The sequence below is a fragment of the Pleurodeles waltl genome, chromosome 4_1, assembly GCF_031143425.1.
Source record: "Pleurodeles waltl isolate 20211129_DDA chromosome 4_1, aPleWal1.hap1.20221129, whole genome shotgun sequence".
Classification (NCBI taxonomy): Eukaryota; Metazoa; Chordata; class Amphibia; order Caudata; family Salamandridae; genus Pleurodeles; species Pleurodeles waltl.
The window spans coordinates 911,939,593-911,958,946 of NC_090442.1; the positions used below are offsets into that span (position 1 = coordinate 911,939,593).

At 46.0% G+C, this 19,354-nt stretch overlaps 1 protein-coding gene across 4 annotated transcripts in view; it reads right to left on the minus strand.

The window, feature by feature from the left end:
- Positions 1–19,354, minus strand: part of PTPN12 (protein tyrosine phosphatase non-receptor type 12) — a 456,323-nt gene that overhangs the window by 149,553 nt on the left and 287,416 nt on the right. For all 4 annotated transcript variants that reach the window (XM_069229677.1, XM_069229676.1, XM_069229675.1 and 1 more), the window contains exon 12: positions 6,256–6,341. In XM_069229677.1, the coding sequence (XP_069085778.1) occupies positions 6,256–6,341 (86 nt within the window). The remainder of the gene's footprint in view (positions 1–6,255; positions 6,342–19,354) is intronic.

Sequence of the window (19,354 nt, forward strand, 5' to 3'; positions counted from 1 at the left end):
GCATAGCATTTGTATCTGCAGCTACACATGCCATCGAACATATATACACTTACCCAGTGTACAGATTCACATGCTGTGCACTGTTCCTGCCATCTAGTGTTGGGCTCGGAGTGTTACAAGTTGTTTGTCTTCGAAGAAGTCTTTTCGAGTCACGGCACCGAGTGACTCCTCCCTTTCGGCTCCATTGCGCATGGGCGTCGACTCCATCTTAGGTTGTTTTCCCCGCAGAGGGTGAAGTAGGAGTTGTTAAAGTAAGGATACTAGAGGTGCCCATGCAATGGAGTAAATGTGTATGTACATATAGTATTAAAGTCAAAATTATTTACATATATACACTTTCAATGCAACTAAAACAGCTACAGGCTCTCGGGGAGGGCGCATGTAAATCTGCAGCGCAACATGCCATGAACAGATGTACACTGGATAAGTGACATTTTACTTTCGATGGCATGTGTAGCTGCAGATACACATGCTGTGCATAGACTACAAAGCAGTAAACGCCCCAAAAGCGGTGGTTAGCCTGTAGGAGTTGAAGTTGTCTGAAATATTGTTCTTAGTACAGCCTGTCCTACTGTGGCTTGTTGTGCTGCTAACACATCTACACAGTAATGCTTAGTAAATGTATAAGGCGTAGACCAAGTGGCTGCCTTACAAATTTCTGTCATTGGTATATTACCAAGAAAAGCCATTGTGGCGCCTTTCTTTCTAGTGGGGAGTGCCCTTGGAGTAATGGGTAATTTTCTTTTAGCTTTTAGGTAGCAGGTTTGTATGCATTTGACAATCCATATGGCAATGCCCAGTTTGGATATGGGGTTACCTGCATGTGGTTTTTGGAAAGCTACGAACAATTGTTTTGTTTTCCGAAATTGTTTTGTTCTGTCAATGTAATGCATTAGCGCTCTTTTTATGTCTAACGTATGTAATGCCCTTTCTGCTACTGAGTCTGGCTGTGGGAAGAAGACTGGGAGTTCTACCGTTTGATTTAGATGAAACGGTGAGATGACTTTTGGTAAGAATTGTGGATTTGTACGAAGAACCACCTTATGTTTATGTATTTGTATAAAGGGTTCTTGAATAGTGAACACCTGTATTTCGCTAACTCTTCTAAATGAAGTGATGGCTATTAGAAAGGCTACTTTCCAAGTAAAAAAATGGATTTGACAAGAATGCATGGGTTCAAATGGTGGGCCCATGAGTCGTGTTAACACAATATTAAGATTCCACGAAGGCACTGGTGGTGTCCTTGGGGGTATGATTCTTTTTAGTCCTTCCATAAAGGCTTTAATAACTGGGATTCTAAAAAGCGATTTTGTATGTTTAATCTGCAGATAAGCAGATATTGCAGTGAGTTGTATTTTAATGGAAGAGAAGGCTAGATTGGACTTTTGAAGTGTAGTAAGTAACTTACAATGTTTTGTGTGGAGGCGTCTAGTGGCGTAATTTGATTAGCCTGGAAGTAACAAACAAATCTTTTCCATTTGTTAGCGTAACAATGTCTGGTTGTGTTTTTTTTTGCTTGTTTAATGACCTCCATACATTCTTTAGAAAGGTTTAGATATCCAAATTCTAAGACTTCAGGAGCCAGATTGCTAGGTTGAGCGATGCTGGATTCGGGTGTCTGATCTGTTGTTTGTGTTGTGTGAACAGATCTGGTCTGTTTGGTAGTTTGATGTGGGGTACCACAGACAGGTCCAACAGTGTGGTGTACCACGGTTGGCGAGCCCACGTTGGTGCTATAAGTATTAGTTTGAGTTTGTTTTGACTCAGTTTGTTGACCAGATAAGGAATGAGCGGGAGAGGAGGAAAAGCGTAAGCAAATATCCCTGACCAGCTGATCCATAGAGCATTGCCCTTGGACTGAGGGTGTGGGTACCTGGACGCGAAGTCTTGGCATTTTGCATTTTCTTTTGTTGCAAATAGATCTATGTTTGGTGTCCCCCAGCGATCAAAGTGATCCTGTAGAATCTGGGGATGTATTTCCCATCCGTGAGTTTGCTGTTGATCTCGACTGAGATTGTCGGCTAACTGATTTTGAATGCCTGGTATGTATTGTGCTATCAGGCGAATGTTGTTGTGAACTGCCCAATGCCAAATTTTTGGTGCTAAGAGACACAGCTGTGATGAGTGTGTGTCCCCCTGTTTGTTTAGATAATACATTGTTGTCATATTGTTTGTCTTGACAAGAATGTGTTTGTGAGCTAGAAGTGGCTGAAAAGCTTTTAATGCTGAAATACCGCTAGCAGTTCCAAGTGATTTATGTGAAGTAGTTTTTGTTGATTGTCCCATTGACCATGTACACTGTGATTGCTGAGGTGTGCTCCCCACCCAACCATGGAAGCGTTAGTTGTGATAATGGCGTGAGGCACTGGGTCTTGAAAAGGCCACCCTTTAAATTTATAGGGTTCCACCATTGAAGCGAAGAGTGTGTTTGGCGGTCTATCAACACTAGATCTTGTAGTTGGCCCTGTGCCTGCGTCCATTGTTTTGCTAGACACTGTTGTAAGGGTCGCATGTGTAGTCTTGCGTCTGGGACAATATCTATGCATGAGGACATCATGCCTAGTAGTTTCATCACAAACCTTACCGTGAATAGTTGGTTTGGTTGCATGCTTGATCTTACATTTTGTAACGACTGAACTCTTTGTGGACTTGGAGTGGCAATTGCTCTTTGTGTGTTGAGTGTTGCTCCCAAGTATTGTTGTATTTGGGATGGTTGTAGATGTGATTTTTGGTAATTTATAGAAAACCCTAGTTTGTGTAGAGTATCTATGACGTATTGCGTGTGAAATTGACATTGTTGCTGAGTGTTGGCTTTTATTAGCCAATCGTCCAAATATGGGAATACGTGCATGTGCTGTCTCCTTATATGAGCTGCTACTACGGCTAGGCATTTTGTAAATACTCTGGGGGCTGTTATTCCGAACAGTAGCACTTTGAATTGATAATGTTTGCCTTGTATTACAAACCTGAGGTATTTTCTGTGAGACGGATGGATGGGTATGTGAAAATACGCATCCTTGAGATCCAGTGTTGTCATGTATTCCCCTCTTTTTCATAAGGGAACTACATCCTGAAGTGTTACCATGTGGAAATGATCTGATTTGATGAAGAGATTTAGTGTTCTGAGATCTAAGATAGGCCTTAATGGTTTGTCCTTTTTTGGAATAAGGAAATACAGGGAGTAAACGCCTGTTCCTTTCTGTTGATGGGGTACTAGCTCTATGGCTTGTTTTTGTAGCAGTGCTTGGACCTCTATATGTAATAGGTCTAAGTATTGTGGAGACAATCTGTGCGGTTAGGAGGAACATCTGGGGGAATGTTGTGAATTCTATGCAATAACCATGTTGGATAATTGATAGGACCCACGTGTCTGTTGTAATGTGTGTCCAATTGTGGTAGTATTTGGTTAGCCTGTTTAGTACCGCCTGTTGTATTTCTAATTTAAAACCAGAACTTCGCAGCCATGCATGCCTTCGAATCGTCACAGCCGTGTTGACAGTCAGTGCTGCTGTATCTGCAGAGTCTAATGCAGACCGTATTTGATTGTGCGATATGGCCTGTCCCTCTTCAACTGCTTGTTGTGGCACGTTTTTGGTGTTCCTTGGGCAAATGCTGGATGATGTCTTGCATTTCGTCCCAGTGTGCCCTGTCGTAGCGTGCAAGTAGGGCTTGCGAATTTGCAATTTGCCATTGATTGGCTGCTTGTGATGCCACTGTTTTGCCCGCTGCGTCGAACTTTCGACTCTTTATCAGGTGGTGGGGCATCCCCTGATGATTGTGAGTTTGCCCTTTTTTTTTTTTTTAGCAGCCCCCACTACCACTGAGTCCGGAGGGAGCTGTTGCGTTATAAACACTGGGTCTGACGGGGGTGGTTTATATTTCTATTCAACCCTCGGCGTGATCGCTCTCCCCTTTACAGGCTCTTGGAAGACATGTTGTGCGTGCTTGAGCATGCCCGGTAGCATTGGCAGGCTTTGATAGGATGCGTGAGTGGATGCCAGAGTGTTGAAAAGGAAGTCATCCTCCACTGGTTCCAAGTGCATTGTTACGTTGTGGAATGCAGCTGCCCTGGCTAGTACTTGGGTATATGCTGTACTGTCCTCTGGTGGTGAAGGCTTGGTTGGATAACACTTTGGGATGTTGTCCGATATAGGTGGATCGTACAGATCCCAGGCATCCGCATCATCTTGGGTCATCCCAGTATGTGTGGGTGACTGCATGATCGGTGTACCCACTGGTGATTGCAGTGGAGATGGTTGTGGTGAGACCTGTGGTGGTGGTGACTTGTCTCTAATCACTTTGGCTTTCGGTTGCAATTCTGTTTCTTGAAAGGCTAATTTTCTTTTTGATTTGAGAGGAGGGATGGTCTGTATCTTCCCAGTATCGTTCTGGATTTGTAACCTTTGTTGTGTTTGGTCAGGTTCTTCTACATCCAGATCTTGCTCAAATCTATGCCTTTCTTTGAGCTGCATAGAAAGCCCTTGCTCCTCAGTGTATGATGAGCGTTACGGCTCCGAAGCCGTTTTTTTCGGTACCGAAATTCCTAATGTAATTGTCTTTTTCGGTTCCGAGGAGCTTTTTCGAGGCTTGCCTGATTAGACAACTCTATGCCGAATTTGTTCGGTGCCGGAATCTCAACCGGAGTTGGAAGTCTTCGGCAAATCTTTGGCCTTTTTCGGTGCCGATGTTTGGTCACCTTCCTTTCTGTGGGTTGAGCCATGGCCTCCTGGCGGTGGCGTCCCCGTGGCCTTGAATTTTTTGGTGTGACCCTGGGTGTGGGACGGGGCAGGTTTACTCAGTTTGTTGCACCGTCAAGGGTCGTTCACCGTCAGATTCACCCAGTCCGTTTCTTGGATGGAAATTCTTTCTTCCTCCTCGACGTCAAAATCTTGTCTCGGTTTCGACGCCATTTGTAGTCTTCTTACGCGTAGATATCTCAAGGTTTTCTTCGATCGAAATTCTCGGCAAGCTTCACAAGTATCCTCTCTCTGTTCGGGCGACAAACAGGTTACAGACCCGGTGCTGTTTTGTATAAGGATACTTGGCGTGACACTTAGGACAGAAACAGAAGGTGGTCCGGTCCATTAGTCTTGGACGACAGGTGTGGTCGGGCAGACCAGAATTGTTCTTGATGTCGGTGCCGATACACTAAAACTAAACCGTTACCGAACGAGAACAATACCGACAAATTTTCTATACTTAGCTAACTTTCCCGATGCGAAATACGGAGCGAAGAGGAACACGTCCGAACCCGATGGCGGAAAGAAAACAATCTAAGATGGAGTCGACGCCCATGTGCAATGGAGCCGAAAGGAAGGAGTCACTCGGTCCCGTGACTCGAAAAGACTTCTTCGAAGAAAAACAACTTGTAACACTCCGAGCCCAATACATATATATTTGTTTATGATCTCACTAATGTATTAAAAGTTAAGGTATTTTTGGCACAACGACAGAGTGCGGTTTTCTCTTGCTAAAACAGAAAGAGAATCTTGTTTTTTGAAAATATGGTTGTCCTGCCTCAAACCAGCACCACCGGAGAATCAAGTGCGCCGTAACACGCAGATCAGGACATCTTTTCTTTCATATATATATATATATATATATATATATATATATATATATGCTGGGGGGTAGGGGGTCCCTTTTTTCATGGACTGATTTAAAGACATGAATTTATGTGAAGAATGGTCGGAAACGTATGCTACTACTCTGCCTAAAACTGCAAGGTCAAGGAGCCACTCTGGACCAACCTTGGTATATTGGACACTGTTTAAAAGCTGTTTCACTGTGATTTTTCTCATAATGATGGCATAGTACCTTCTTGGCATAGTGTCTTCTAGCACTGATCAACTGATTATTGTGATTGGGATGTGCAATGTCTTGATGAGTGGGGATTGTGTAACAATGTACTCCAACAGTCAATGCTCACTTAACCATTCGTTAATGTACTTTATTCCCCAATCCACTGATTGCCAATGTGCAACTCTGTGCTTACTGCCTATTATCATGCTATATAGTACCCTGCCAAACTTGAAATAAAATGCTAAAAACAAAAAAACTAAACAAAACTGTAGGAGCATAAACTTTTAGTGCTGGAACCCTACAGTGACCTAGGAGGAAACATTTACTATGTGTCCCCAGTTGGGAGGAGGGTGAATCAACACAACACAGCAACATGCTAATACCACAATATTAAAAGCCACTATCTATTACAATATAGTTTTAACAAAAAAACAAGTTAGTTCATGTTATCACCTGCGGATCCGTGGAGGCTTTGGTGGAGGTGAATCCATATTCTCAGCTTCCAAAGCATGACTGGTGTCCTCTGAGCAGATTTCATCCTTAAATGTCAAAAAGTTTAAATTACTTTCATAACTTGGAATGGGGAGAACGAAATTATGATTGCACAAAACGCACAACCATTTCCTGCATTCTAAACACATTCTTAAAACCTATCCTTAAATACTTTAAATATGACATCACTTGCCCGTCAGCCAAAGATTAATCACGCCCCCAATTCTATTATTGAATTAATCAGTGAGCCGGAGGACGTCAACCTGCAGGACTGTGCAATCGTTCTTTAATTTGGATGCGATACAGAGTCACTAAAGAAATTGGTTGAGGAACCTCCAGTGATAGTTGGACACTTCCAATGGAAATAGTTAAAGGAGGCCACAATAGCAGATTGATACTTGCTTTAAAGAAAATTGCTCATTGGTACTTCCTATAAAAATATCCTGACCTGATGATGATCCACTGTTGATTAGACTCTTTAGGTTGGGTCAAAACGTCAACTTATTTTGATGTGTAATGCTTTTAGAAGTGATGAGTGGCTTCCAGACACCTGGATTGAAGGGGTCATTTTGATGATCACATGTATTTTTAGCCACACTTTTGTAAATATTGTATATAACACTGGTGCACTTTAATTTTTCACCTTAAACACTTTCACAGCACCGAGACCTTAGGAGCAACAGCATGTAATGACTAATGAATTTTGATTCACAACCAGTATTGAACTATAAACTGAATAAAATGTATAAAATACATAACAACCTTATCGAGAAGAAAGATTTTTAGAGTCACTGCCGTGGAAGTTAAGGGCTACACTTCCTCCCTTGAGGACCAATTATTTGCTACATATACACACACCAACAGCAAACAAATTCTTCTTGGCCAAATTGATGGAAAACTACATTTTACTACCAAGTGCTGGAATTTACAAAACGAAACCAACATCTTTTCAGACCCACAAGTAGCTTTCTCCTCTGCACAAGCACACTATCTTAGTGTGTACTGTAGACAAAATATGGCACACACGCTTCTTCAAACATGGAAGCTACACTGATCCCGATAAACCACTGCTGCATTTGATCCTGTCCTCACCCAACATACTGAACCAGACTTCGTCCCAGTTAAACCATAAACACATTATCTTCCTACCAACATATACCTTCAAGCATTCATCAGGGTTCAAGCATTCATTTATGTATGAAAGTAGTATTTGACTAACCCGAACCAAGCCAAAAGGCAGCAGAATATTTTACAGGGTCAAATGCAAAGTGTGTATAGCAGGGTAGCTGAAATCTGACAGAGTATTGTTACTGTGTCAGCATGGAGTGTTCTTAAGAGATGTGTTTTGAGCTCTTCCATAAATGTATGACCCTTATCATCCTATCTGAGTTAATTAAATTATTCAGTCTTACAAGCAGTAATATGCAGATAAGAGACAGATCATTTTCAAAATCTAGAAGAAGAATGAAATGATGGCACTTAGCCTGATGCCTGGAAAAGATTTTAAGACCACTATGCATCTAAATCTCAACTCTGACAAAACAGAAACCCTAAGATGTAGAATATCATTATTAACAAGCCGTTCTGCCTTTGGCCACGTTTAGGACAAGAACCACTAAAACACATTAAGAAAAAGCCTGGGACTCGTTCTACACAAAAGTCTAATTCTGGAACCATAGACTGATGTGAAATACAAACAAGCCCGGAATTCCAAGGTGGCATTTAGTTTCACTATTTTGCCATCACAGGGAGCATATCACAGCTGCTCTTGTACTCTCGCACTTGGATTACTGGACCAGGCTGGACCTAAAAGCACCAAAATTCTTCTTACAGAATTTATAATGGGGGCAAATCTCAGACCACGTTACAACAGCAATCGTGACTTAGCACTGCATGTTAATGTTTCACAAGATCAAGGCATTGTGAGTAACACAAGAAGAAATGCACAAATGGAAGAAATCGGATTCTTTCAACAATTTTCTTTCAACAAAAATTTCAGGCTCATCTTCCTAGAGGTAGCTTCCATTCCAACATACTATTACAACATAAAGCACATTGTTTTACAACACCCGATCTACTGGTCATATTTTCAAAGCCTACGAATATTTGGAACTCAGTCTGAATATAGATACAATAACAGAACCATCTAACATTCTGGAAACAATGGTTTAAGTTTCAAACTTTCAAATGATCACAAATCTACCTTATCGGCCAGAGAGCCACCGACTGACAGAACAGGTTAGCAAACCAGCAATGCAATGAGAACAAAGCTGCATTAGGCAGCCTCTATCACTCCTCAAACATCATAAATATATGTTTAAATACCGGCATCAATTCATACAATAATACACCACATACACCACATGCAACAATTCCCACATAAGACATACAACGAAGACATATGACTAACCAAACATATAGGTCTGCCTGTATTATGATTTGGACAGTTTGATGCTACATTATCACACCAGTGGCCGTTGTATGCTATACAAGTTCTAGATAATATAAAATAACATCGAGATAGCTCATTTGATCAGCACGTCCTCAGCTTGAAAGGCCATATCAGGTTGCATCCTCAGCAACATGCTCACCACCCTGCTTGGACACTGCCAATGAGAGGTTATGGATACCACAGGCCCAGCTCAAAGTTGCAACTTTAAGGGGCGGAGCTAGGCAAGGCCAAGATGGCTGCATAGTACTCGAGCTTAACGGCTAACGACGAGATACCCCATAAAAATCTGCACATTAATCCATCTAAAGTACCTGGACTGACTATCCCCAGCCCCAGGAGCCTCTTGGAGGCAGCGCAGGCAGCCTGTTCTGGCTAGGGGGACAGCACACCTGGCAGCAGAGGAGGAAAGGCAAGGCCCGAGTGTCGGACGGAGCTGAGCCCGGTGAGGCCGGAACGCCTTGTGGAGCGTAGAGCAAGGCGGCAGACTCGAGAGCAAGGGCTGTGGCACCACCCTCTCTGACGAAGTGGAGACCTGGAGGTGGTGTGGCGCCGCATCGAGCCCCGGCCTGGCGGGCTGTCTGGGTGTGTGGTGAATGGCATGTCACAGCGCTTGGGCCAGGAGACCAAGCCTGGGGCCTCTAGTGACAGCAGAGAGAGCTCCCATGGGCTCCTGATGTGGAGCAGACGGTGAGGAAGGCCTCAGGAGATCGACCGCCCTCCCGCACTGTAAGCCACATAAACATGGATAAGATTGCATCTGCAGTGACACGCTTACGGAACTGGGGGGCGCCATTGCAGGCTAGAGCAGTTTCTTGGTGCTGGAGGAAGATGGACTGCGCAAGAGAATGACATTGCAGCGGCAGTGCCGTGTATGGTGAACCATGTTCCCCCTCACCCTATTGGTAGTGGACAGAGAAACGATGTGTGAAGGGAGTAAAGGCCTGGACAGTTATGTCGGGTGAGCCCAGTGGCAGCTGGTGGGCACCCCAGCATGGGGAGAAACAAGACTTCGTTCCTTGCGCGGGCTAATAAGATGGACCATTATGCGGGCCCTAGGCCGCTCGTGAACAGTGACCCAGGCGGAGCAACAAGTGGGGGCGCCAGGGACTGTTGTGAGGTGAAACAAACTGCATTGGCCGAGCAGTTGCTGGGGGGAAATTATGGTGGCTATTCAGGATCTAAAGGGCACCTTTGAACCAAAACTGGATGCCGCAACAATGGATGTGTATTTCCTACGCGCTGACCTTAAAGTGGCAGACAATGTTTCAGTCATGGAATCGGACTTTGCGCACTTGCAATCCACGTCGAAATGCCTGGAGAACCAAGTGCGGTTCCTGACCACGGAGTGGGAGAAAATGGCAGCAAGGTTAGAGGACCAGGAGGGAATGGCCAGAAAGAATAATATCAGCGTAGTGGGGGTGCCGGAAGGTGCAGAGGGACTAAGTGCAGAACTCTTTTTGGAAGATCTCATTACTACGAAACTATACCCCAAACAGCTGTCCCATTTTTTCACTACTGAGAGAGCGCATAGTGTCCCAGTTCCCCCACTATGTCCGGAGGCCCCCTCTAGGGCCATAATTGCCAGGGCTTTTAACTTCCTCGACAGGGAATGCCATTTTGCAAAGAGGCGAACAAAAGGTGGTCTTCAATACGAAAACACTGTAATCAGATTTTTCCCTGATTTCACACTTCAATTGCAAAGACAACAGCACAATTTTCAGGAGGTCAAAAAGGCACTGAGCAACAGGGGCCTTAAATATATGATGTTGCAGGTGATAGCGGAGGAAAAGACCTGGCACTTTACTGCCCCAGCCGAAGAGTGGGAATGGTTGGAGGGGTGGCGCTCCCTGTGACATCGGTGTAATCAAGGGGCGGGGACGGCTGGGAACCATCCAGTGAAGCGCAGTCACGTAATGACGATGGACAGTCTCCAGATCGGTTGACGCAAGATTAGTACACATGCCACAGGTCGAGCAGCAGGCTGGAAATGATTTTGTGGCTGGGGCCGCGGTGGTACTCCTTGTCTCAGACTGAGGATAAAAGAGCTGGACAGGGGATGGGCACATTGTTTTGGCGAATGGCGCTTGTTTTGAGGAATGTCTGCAGCAGACAGGGGGAGGAGGTTCAAAACTAAATAGCACTCAACTAATTCAAGTAAGCAATTTTGTGGCTAGAGGTGAATGGGGGATCTTACGCAAGGAGCAATTCAATAATATCAGCTGGGCCTTATATGGCCCACCCAGATGATTTGGAGTTAATTTTGGGAAGACCGGCATTCTGCGAATTGGAGGTGTAGGCATTTAGGAGCCTATCTAGCAGGGTAGCAGGGAGAGGGGTAGTTGGAAGTTGGTGTTTTGTGGTGTTAGTTGTTGCATGGTGGTGTTTGACTGCTGCCTGTTGTCAGGATGCGCTGCATTTGACCAGTTGGAGGGGTGGGTGGGAGGGGCATCGGGGAGCATGGGTCTGGGAAGGAGGCCCAATTGAGTAAAATGCCACTGCCTCCATAGGTCCGTTGGATAGCGGTACACATTCACAATGGCCCGCTCTATGCAAGTATTGACATGGAATGTGAAAAGGGCTAGGGAATCAAATTAAGTGCACCATGGTCCTACAGTACACCCCATAGACACGCCCCAGGGGTGGCTCTCCTGCAGGAGACACACCTGAGGGGGAATAGATGCTGGGCACTAGATAGTTTTGGCTACTTCCTGGTCGCACATACAGCATACACCACTGACTCTAGGGGTGGGGGGATACTCATAAAAATAAATTTAAAAATGTATTTGGGCTACTACATGGGTGCTCAGCACAAACCAAAAGGAATCTCAGACCACTGCCCAGTGACAGTGCAGTTGCAGGGCCCAGTCCAGAGATATGTACTGCCTCCTAAGCTAAATCAGTGGTATTTCAAGGACAAGGATTTTAGGGACGCCTTGACAGAAAGGTCCTAACAATACTTCCTGGAAAACAACAGTTCAGTTGATTCAGCATGCGTCTTATGGGAATATTTTAAGACAGTATTGAGAAGTCATGCCGAGAATTAAATAGGGGGGGAGAAGAAGGAACAGCTGGAACTAACTGGGGCATTGGAGCAGACTATACGGGCTCTAGAAGCACGTACCGAGAAGGAGGGTGAGAGTACCCCCAAGCATCAACATCAAATCTGTCTTAAACGTCAGGAATTGCAGGAAGTGGTGGAACATCAAGCGAGGGCCTATGTGTTGCCGGCGCCGAGGTACCTCTATGATGTGGGGGGACAAAGCCTCCAAGCTATTAGCATGGCTGGACAAGGGGGACAGCAAGAGATCTGGGGCTAGAGAGATCGGGGACCAGGAGGGAGAGTGGTGGGTCACGAATGCTGAAATCGCTGAAGCTTTTGTGGCGTGTTATGAGTGGATATATGCCTCGGGACACAGGAAACCCAGGAGGGCTGTAGATCCTTCTTGAGGGATACTGACCTCCCACAACTGTCAGAGGATGACAGGGCGGCCATGGACACTGAGCTGACTGCCGGAGAGATAGGGCAGGCACTGCAAAGTATGCAGTCAGGTAAGGCGGCTGGTCCCAATGGATTGTCCCCTGAGTTCTTTAAGTGCATGACTGATAAGCTGACGAGGCCCATGCTCACAATGTTTTTGGAGGCATGCGATAAGGGGAGCTTGCCTGTGGATCAGAGAACAGCGACCATCATAGTACTATCTGAAAAAGGGAAAGCCCCCAGGGCTGTGTGGTTCTTACAGACCTATCTCCTAGGTAAATACAGAGATCAAGGTGCTTGCCTAGGCCTTGGCGGTCAGACTGTGGAAGGTCATTAGCAGGTTAATGCAAACGGATCAATCCGGATTTTGGCCACACAGGAGCACACGCCTCAATCTGAGGAGCCTTAATGGAATTCTGCAAGTGACCAATTCGCGTACGGCGGAACAGGCAGCCCTCTTGTCGTTAAACACCATAATGGCCATAATGGCCTTTGATAGTATTGAATGGCCTTACATCTTTGCGCTGCTTGAGCAGCTGGGATTCGGCCCTCGTTTCTGCAGCTGGATCTGCCTCCCATACAGGGAACCAATGGCTAGGGTTCGGGCCATACCACCCTGTCACGGCCCTTTGTCATGCAAAGAGGCATATATCAGGGGTGCCTGCTCTCCCCCATGATCTTTGCCTTGGCACTTAAGCCGTTGGCAGCCTGGGTTTGACAGGATCCCCCAACATGGGGCATCAGTTCGTACAGGGCTTGGGAGGAGCAGATGACGTGCTACTCTATGTTACTAATCTGCGATGGTCCACAGATAGGATTAAGCAAGTTTTCCGTATTTTCGAGGAACATTCTAGCTATCAGATTAAATTGAAGAAGAAGTCCCTTGTCTTTCCCCTGGCTGCAGACACTCTGGAATTTGCCTCCATCCTGACTCGCACCCGTAGTTCAGGATGGATTTATGTACTTGGGTATATACATTACTAGCGGCCTGGGGAGGTTGTACAAGACCAACCTCCTCCTGCAGCTAATTAGGTTGCACAGAGACACTGGCCTTTGGCGCATCCCACCACTGTCACTTATGGGGAGGACGGCACTGTCACTTATGGGGAGGACGGCACTATACAAGATGATGTCGCTTACGCGATTCCTTTATGTCTTGCAGAATACCCCTTGCAAGGTCCCAAAGGAGGTATTCAGAAGGATAAAGCAAGAGGTCAGACTGCTGCTGTGGAATGGGGGAGGCCCGTGTATAGCTTTGAGCAAGCTGCAGCGCGGGGTATATGAGGGGGGGGACTGGCTGTTACGAATAGTACCAGATATTACTGGGCAACACAATTGGGAGTGGTCAATGAGTGGGTGTTTGCAGACTAGCAGGACCCAGCGTTCCGGGCAGACAGGGATGCCTTTGGGTGTGTGGGATATCAGCGGGTGTTCGATCAACAGTCTGGAGGTCGTGGGTGGCCTCCAAAGGCTGAGACTGTGCAACACATTTGGAGGGAGGCCTCCCGGTATGTGGGACAGGAACACCCCATCTCGGCCATGACACCCTTGTGGCACACTGACTTGTTGAGAGATGGGAGGTCTGAAGGGCTTCAAGAACTGGCAACTGGTAAGCATCGAACATCTGGATGATGTCTGGAGGGAACGGGCATATATTTCCTTTGAGGAGTTTAGGTTGGAATACAATATGGCCAGATCGGAGGGCTATCGGCATCTCCTGCTGGGGCATTCCCTGCGCTGGCACATACTAAAGCAACCTCATTAATTTACAGGAAGCTGATCAACAATTCCACGGACCCATTGATCTCCTTGTCTGAGACTTGGGAAGGGGATATGTGGGAGGACGACGATTGGGCAGTGGTGCTCCAGAGCCCTAGGGAGGTGGAGATTCATTTCCGGTTTAGACTGGTACAGCTGAGAATTCTCCATAGGGCCTACTACTCTAGGACACTCTTGCACAGGATCGGCAGGGTGGATTCTTCGTTATGTTTGAGAAAATGCGGGCAAGAGGGAACTTTTTACCACATTCCTTGGTCCTGCTTGGCAATCCAGCACTACTGGGAGGGAGTGGTGGGGGTTATGACCCAGGTGCCAGGGGGGCAAAGTTCCACTGGACCCGAAATTTCTCCTTTTGAATATCATGGGCGAAGCCAATTGGCCGAAATACAAACATATATGGCTGACTCTGGTGGCAGTGGTAGCTAAACGAAATATAGCAAGGGCCTGGGGATCCGAACAACCCCCAAGTGTTGGGGCATGGACATCTGACCTGGACTACTGCAGGGGGGGGGGGCAGAAAGGGTGGTCTACCTGCATAGGGGGTGCCCCAAAAAATTGGATAAGATATGGGGCAGCTGGAGTGCGTATATAGAGAGGAAGAATGGGAGAATGGCTGAGGAGATGGCAGTTTGCAGATTGCATATGATTGAGTGGTTCCCATGGCCCTATCTTGCTATCATGATGTAGCTCAAAATGTGGATTTTGATTTTGTCTACTTAAGAGGTTTCATCCTTTATGGAAAACTGAGACTCATTATCCAAATTGTGGTGAACTGTCAACAATATGCAACAACTGTTTGAGTTTATTAATAACAAGTTATACAAAAAAAAGTTGCACTTTTAAGATGTTAGATATGTGTATATAGAGTGGATAGACATTTTTCTTTAAACAAAATCAAAATATACAAACGTAAAATCGAAAGTTGTAGGATTTTATCCAAGTTGCAACTTTCAGCCTGATTTAGATCTCTGCGAAGGGGATTATTCAGTCACAAATGTGACGGATATCCTGTTCGCTGTATGACAATCCCATTATACTTCATGGAGATCTCGATACGGCAGACGAGATATCCATCACATATGTTAAAAATAAGTTTAAAGGAGAATTAATCACTTGTCTCATTACACAATTTCCTCCCAATAGACACAATATCTATAGATCTGTGTGAAACACTTGTATGCAAATTTAACACCTAATGCTACTGTACACAATTTCTCCTCAGTATCCAACCAAGCATCATTGTCGGGTCAAGAAAAAAAATATATATGTCTCGGGAGCTAAATCTAGAAGTAACTGCAGAACCTTCAGAATTAACTACAGAACCTAAGATGATGATTGAACTTTAGATCTACTGACAGAACGTCTCTCACAGAGAAGAGTTATTTTTCTTGGTAAACCACTAGTTTGAACTTAGCATACATGTAAGGAAATGCCTCCTTGGCATGGTTACCCCCTGACGTTTTGCCTTTGCTGATGCTAAGTTTGATTGAAAGTGTGCTGGGACCCTGCTGACCAGGCCCCAGCACCAGCGTTCTTTCCCTAAACTGTACCTTTGCTTCCACAATTGGCACAGCCATGGCACTCAGGTAAGTCCCTTGTAACTGGTACCCCAGGTACCAAGGGCCCTGATGCCAAGGAAGATCCCTAAAGGCTGCAGCATGTCTTATGCCACCCTGGGGACCCCTCACTCAGCACATGCACACTGCCTCACAGCTTGTGTGTGCTGGTGGGGAGAAAATGACTAAGTCGACATGGCACTCCCCTCATAGTGTCATGCCAACCTCACACTGCCTGTGGCATAGGTAAGTCACCCCTCTAGCAGGCCTTACAGCCCTAAGGCAGGGTGCACTATACCACAGACGAGGGCATATGTGCATGAGCACTATGCCCCTACAGTGTATAAGCAAAACCTTAGACATTGTAAGTGCAGGGTAGCCATAAGAGTATATGGTCTGGGAGTTTGTCAAACACAAACTCCACTGTTCCATAATAGCTACACTGAAATCTGGGAAGTTTGGTATCAAACTTCTCAGCACAATAAATGCACACTGATGCCAGTGTGGAATATATTGTAAAATGCACCCAGAGGGTATCTTAGAGATGCCCCCTGAATACCAATCCAACTTCTAGTGTGGAGCTGACCAGTTTCTGCCAGCCTGCCACAACCAGACTAGTTGCTGGCCACATGGGGAGAGTGCCTTTGTCACTCTGTGGCCAGGAACAAAACCTGTACTGGGTGGAGGTGCTTCTCACCTCCCCATGCAGGAACTGTAACACCTGGTGGTGAGCCTCAGAGGCTCACCCCTTTTGTTACAGCGCCACTGGGCATCCCAGCTAGTAGAAATGCCCGACCCTCCAGCCACTGCCCCCACTTTTGGCGGCAAGGCTAGAGGAGATAATTAGAAAAACAAGGAGTCACCCACCAGTCAGGACAGCCTCTAAGGTGCCCTGAGCTGAGGTGACCAACACCTTTAGAAATCCTCCATCTTAGTTTTGGAGGATTCCTGCAATAGGATTAGGGATGTACCCCACTCCACACAGGGAGGAGGCACAAAGAGGGTGTAGCCACCCTCTAGGACAGTAGCCAGACCTAAACACACCCCTAAATTTAGTATTTAGGGGCACCCAAGAACCCAGGAAATCAGATTCCTGCAACCTGAAACAAGAAGGACTGCTGACCTACAAGCCTGCAGAAACGATGGACGACAACTGCTTTGGCCCCATCCCTAACGGCCTGTCTCCAGAGTAGAAAACCTGCAACCAGCGACGCATCCAACAGGGACCAGCAACCTCTGAAGCCTCAGAGGACTGCCCTGACCCCCCAGGACCAAGACACTCCCGTGAACAGCGGCTCTGCTCAACATCCTGCAACCAAATTACAACTTTTCTTCAACTTTAAAGACCTCACTCTTTTTGCCGGAAGCGTGAGATTTGACCCTCTGCACCCAATGCCCCCGGCTCGAGATCCAGAGAACTAACACCACAGGGAGACCCCGGTGACTGCGACCCCGTGAGCAGCCCGAGACAACCCCCTGGACCTCCGCAGCGATGCCTGCAGAGAGAATCCAGAGGCTCACCCTGACCACGACTGCCTGGAACAAGGGACCCGACGCCTGGACCAAGCACTGCACCCACAGCCCCCAGGACCAGAAGGAACCGAACTTCAGTGCAGGAGTGACCCCCAGGCCACCCTCTGCCTAGCCCTGGTGGTGGCTGCCCCGAGAAGCCCCCCTGTGCCGTGCCTGCACCGCTAGAGTGACCCCCCCAGGTCCCTCCATTGTTTCCTATACAAAACCCGACGCCTGCTTTGCACACTGCATTATATTATCTAGTTTTGCCACTATCTTTCCTCTAAAGGGAACCCTTGGACTCTGTGCACACTATCTCTTACTTTGAGATAGTATATACAGAGCCAACTTCCTACAATACAGAAAAGAACTAAGATTACTTTACTTATGTTTTTCAAGCAACACTGACAATAGGGACAATGGAGTTGGAGAGTATCAAAGCCACAGACAATGGGGGGGTTGGAGGGTATTAAAGCAACATATTCAACAGGGAGTGGAAAGGTTTTCAATACAACACAAGCAAAGGGGGGGTTGGAGCAACTCTGACAATGAAGGGTGGGAAATTACTAAAGCAACACACACACAAAGGGGGGAGGGAAAGTAAAACGCAACACACAATGGGGGGTTGGAGAGTAAAAAGCAACATGCACACCGGGATGGGAGGAAAAAGGCAACACAGAAAACTGGGGGTTGGAAGGTAAGAAGCAACAGAATAGGAAGAAGAAAGAAGACGAACACCTCAAAGCACAAGTGGCAAAAGGCTACTCATCAAAATGAAGTAAGCAGTACCTGGTTCATGATCTACACGAATCTAGAGGAAGTGATGTGGCATGCGCTGGTCACTTAAGAGGCAGCAAATAAGAGTGAGAATGAAGCAAACAAGTGGTAGGCAGAAGGCGGACTTTTTACAGTAAACAATATCTCTCACAAGTGAGTGATGCACTGTTTTAGGGAAAATCTAAAAATTCAAAGGTGACCGCAGGTAGCCAGAGAAAACTACTGATTCATTGTTTCCTGTATTAAATGAAAATGAGGCAAAACAATACTAATGTCAATTCCACCTACTTCTCAACCCATATTACCCCTAAGTCCCACCTCCCTCATTACCACCTGATTCACCTCTAGTGCATCTCTTCCTTCATTCTCATGCCTGAAACTCTAGTCGCATCAACACCGTTCTCCCACTACTTTTTCTTTCCAGGCAGCAAACAGCACCCTCACTCATGTGGTCATTTGTTCTCGCCACATTCAACACAACACTTTGCCTTACACTTCTCTAGCCATCTTGCCATTAACACAGGCCCCCTCTTTAAATGCTACTGTTCCCTAATTCATACTACCTTTTAACTCTTACCCCCTACCCCTGGCAGGGGCCCCATCCACAGACACATGCATCTACTATTGACGTGCCAAGGGTTAGGCAGTTGACATTACTACACTACATGTTTTTACCACAGTGGTTTGGGCTGTTCCACTATGATGCTTTTGCCAATAGAAACAAAAAACAAAGATCTTGGATAAATGGAGGATTTACTATGACAGTTTTTCTAGGGGATGCTCTAACTGCAGATTCCTCACCTTTAGAATACACCCAGACTCCAGAGTGGATCTCGAAGATTTAAACAGCATTGCTTCTGTGCACTGTTAAGTGGCGCACTGATGCTCCTCATTGACTTTGTTCCGTCCAAAACCAATGATGGAGCCACACAGAAGCGCCAAACCTGCACGTCAACATAAACCTCTTTCTTGACTGTTACCATGCTCGAACAAAGGAGCCCAACAATCAGAGGAACCAGTGTGGAGATCTGTAGTTTCTAAGTTTTTCAGACAGAAAAAAGAGACCATACCACAGAAAGGGAAGGTTGGAGGAATCACAGTTAGAGATTGCTCTACAAAGGAAAAAAGGTAGTATAAGGAGGCAGCACTGACAGCGACTGGAGTTCACTCATAAGACAAGCTGTGAAGTTTTCACAATCAGGATAGTCTTGAGGATTAGGAGACATAGTGAGATGCTGTGCACTGGTTCAAAGGGAGTGCACAAGGAATGGAAAACCAAATTGAGATCTCACTGTGGCATCACAGAGCGTTTGCAGAGAAAACATGTGTGTCAAATCTTTATGAAAAACACGTCTGATTTAAACAAGGATGGTGGTCCAGTTAACACAAAAAGGGCTTACAAATAACCTTTAGTTGTGCCCAATGAAAGTCCCTGCTGGGCCAGAGATTAGCTTGCAACAGGGCCATGTTACGGGTGCTACATCAGGCCCCAAACTTGTACCAGCT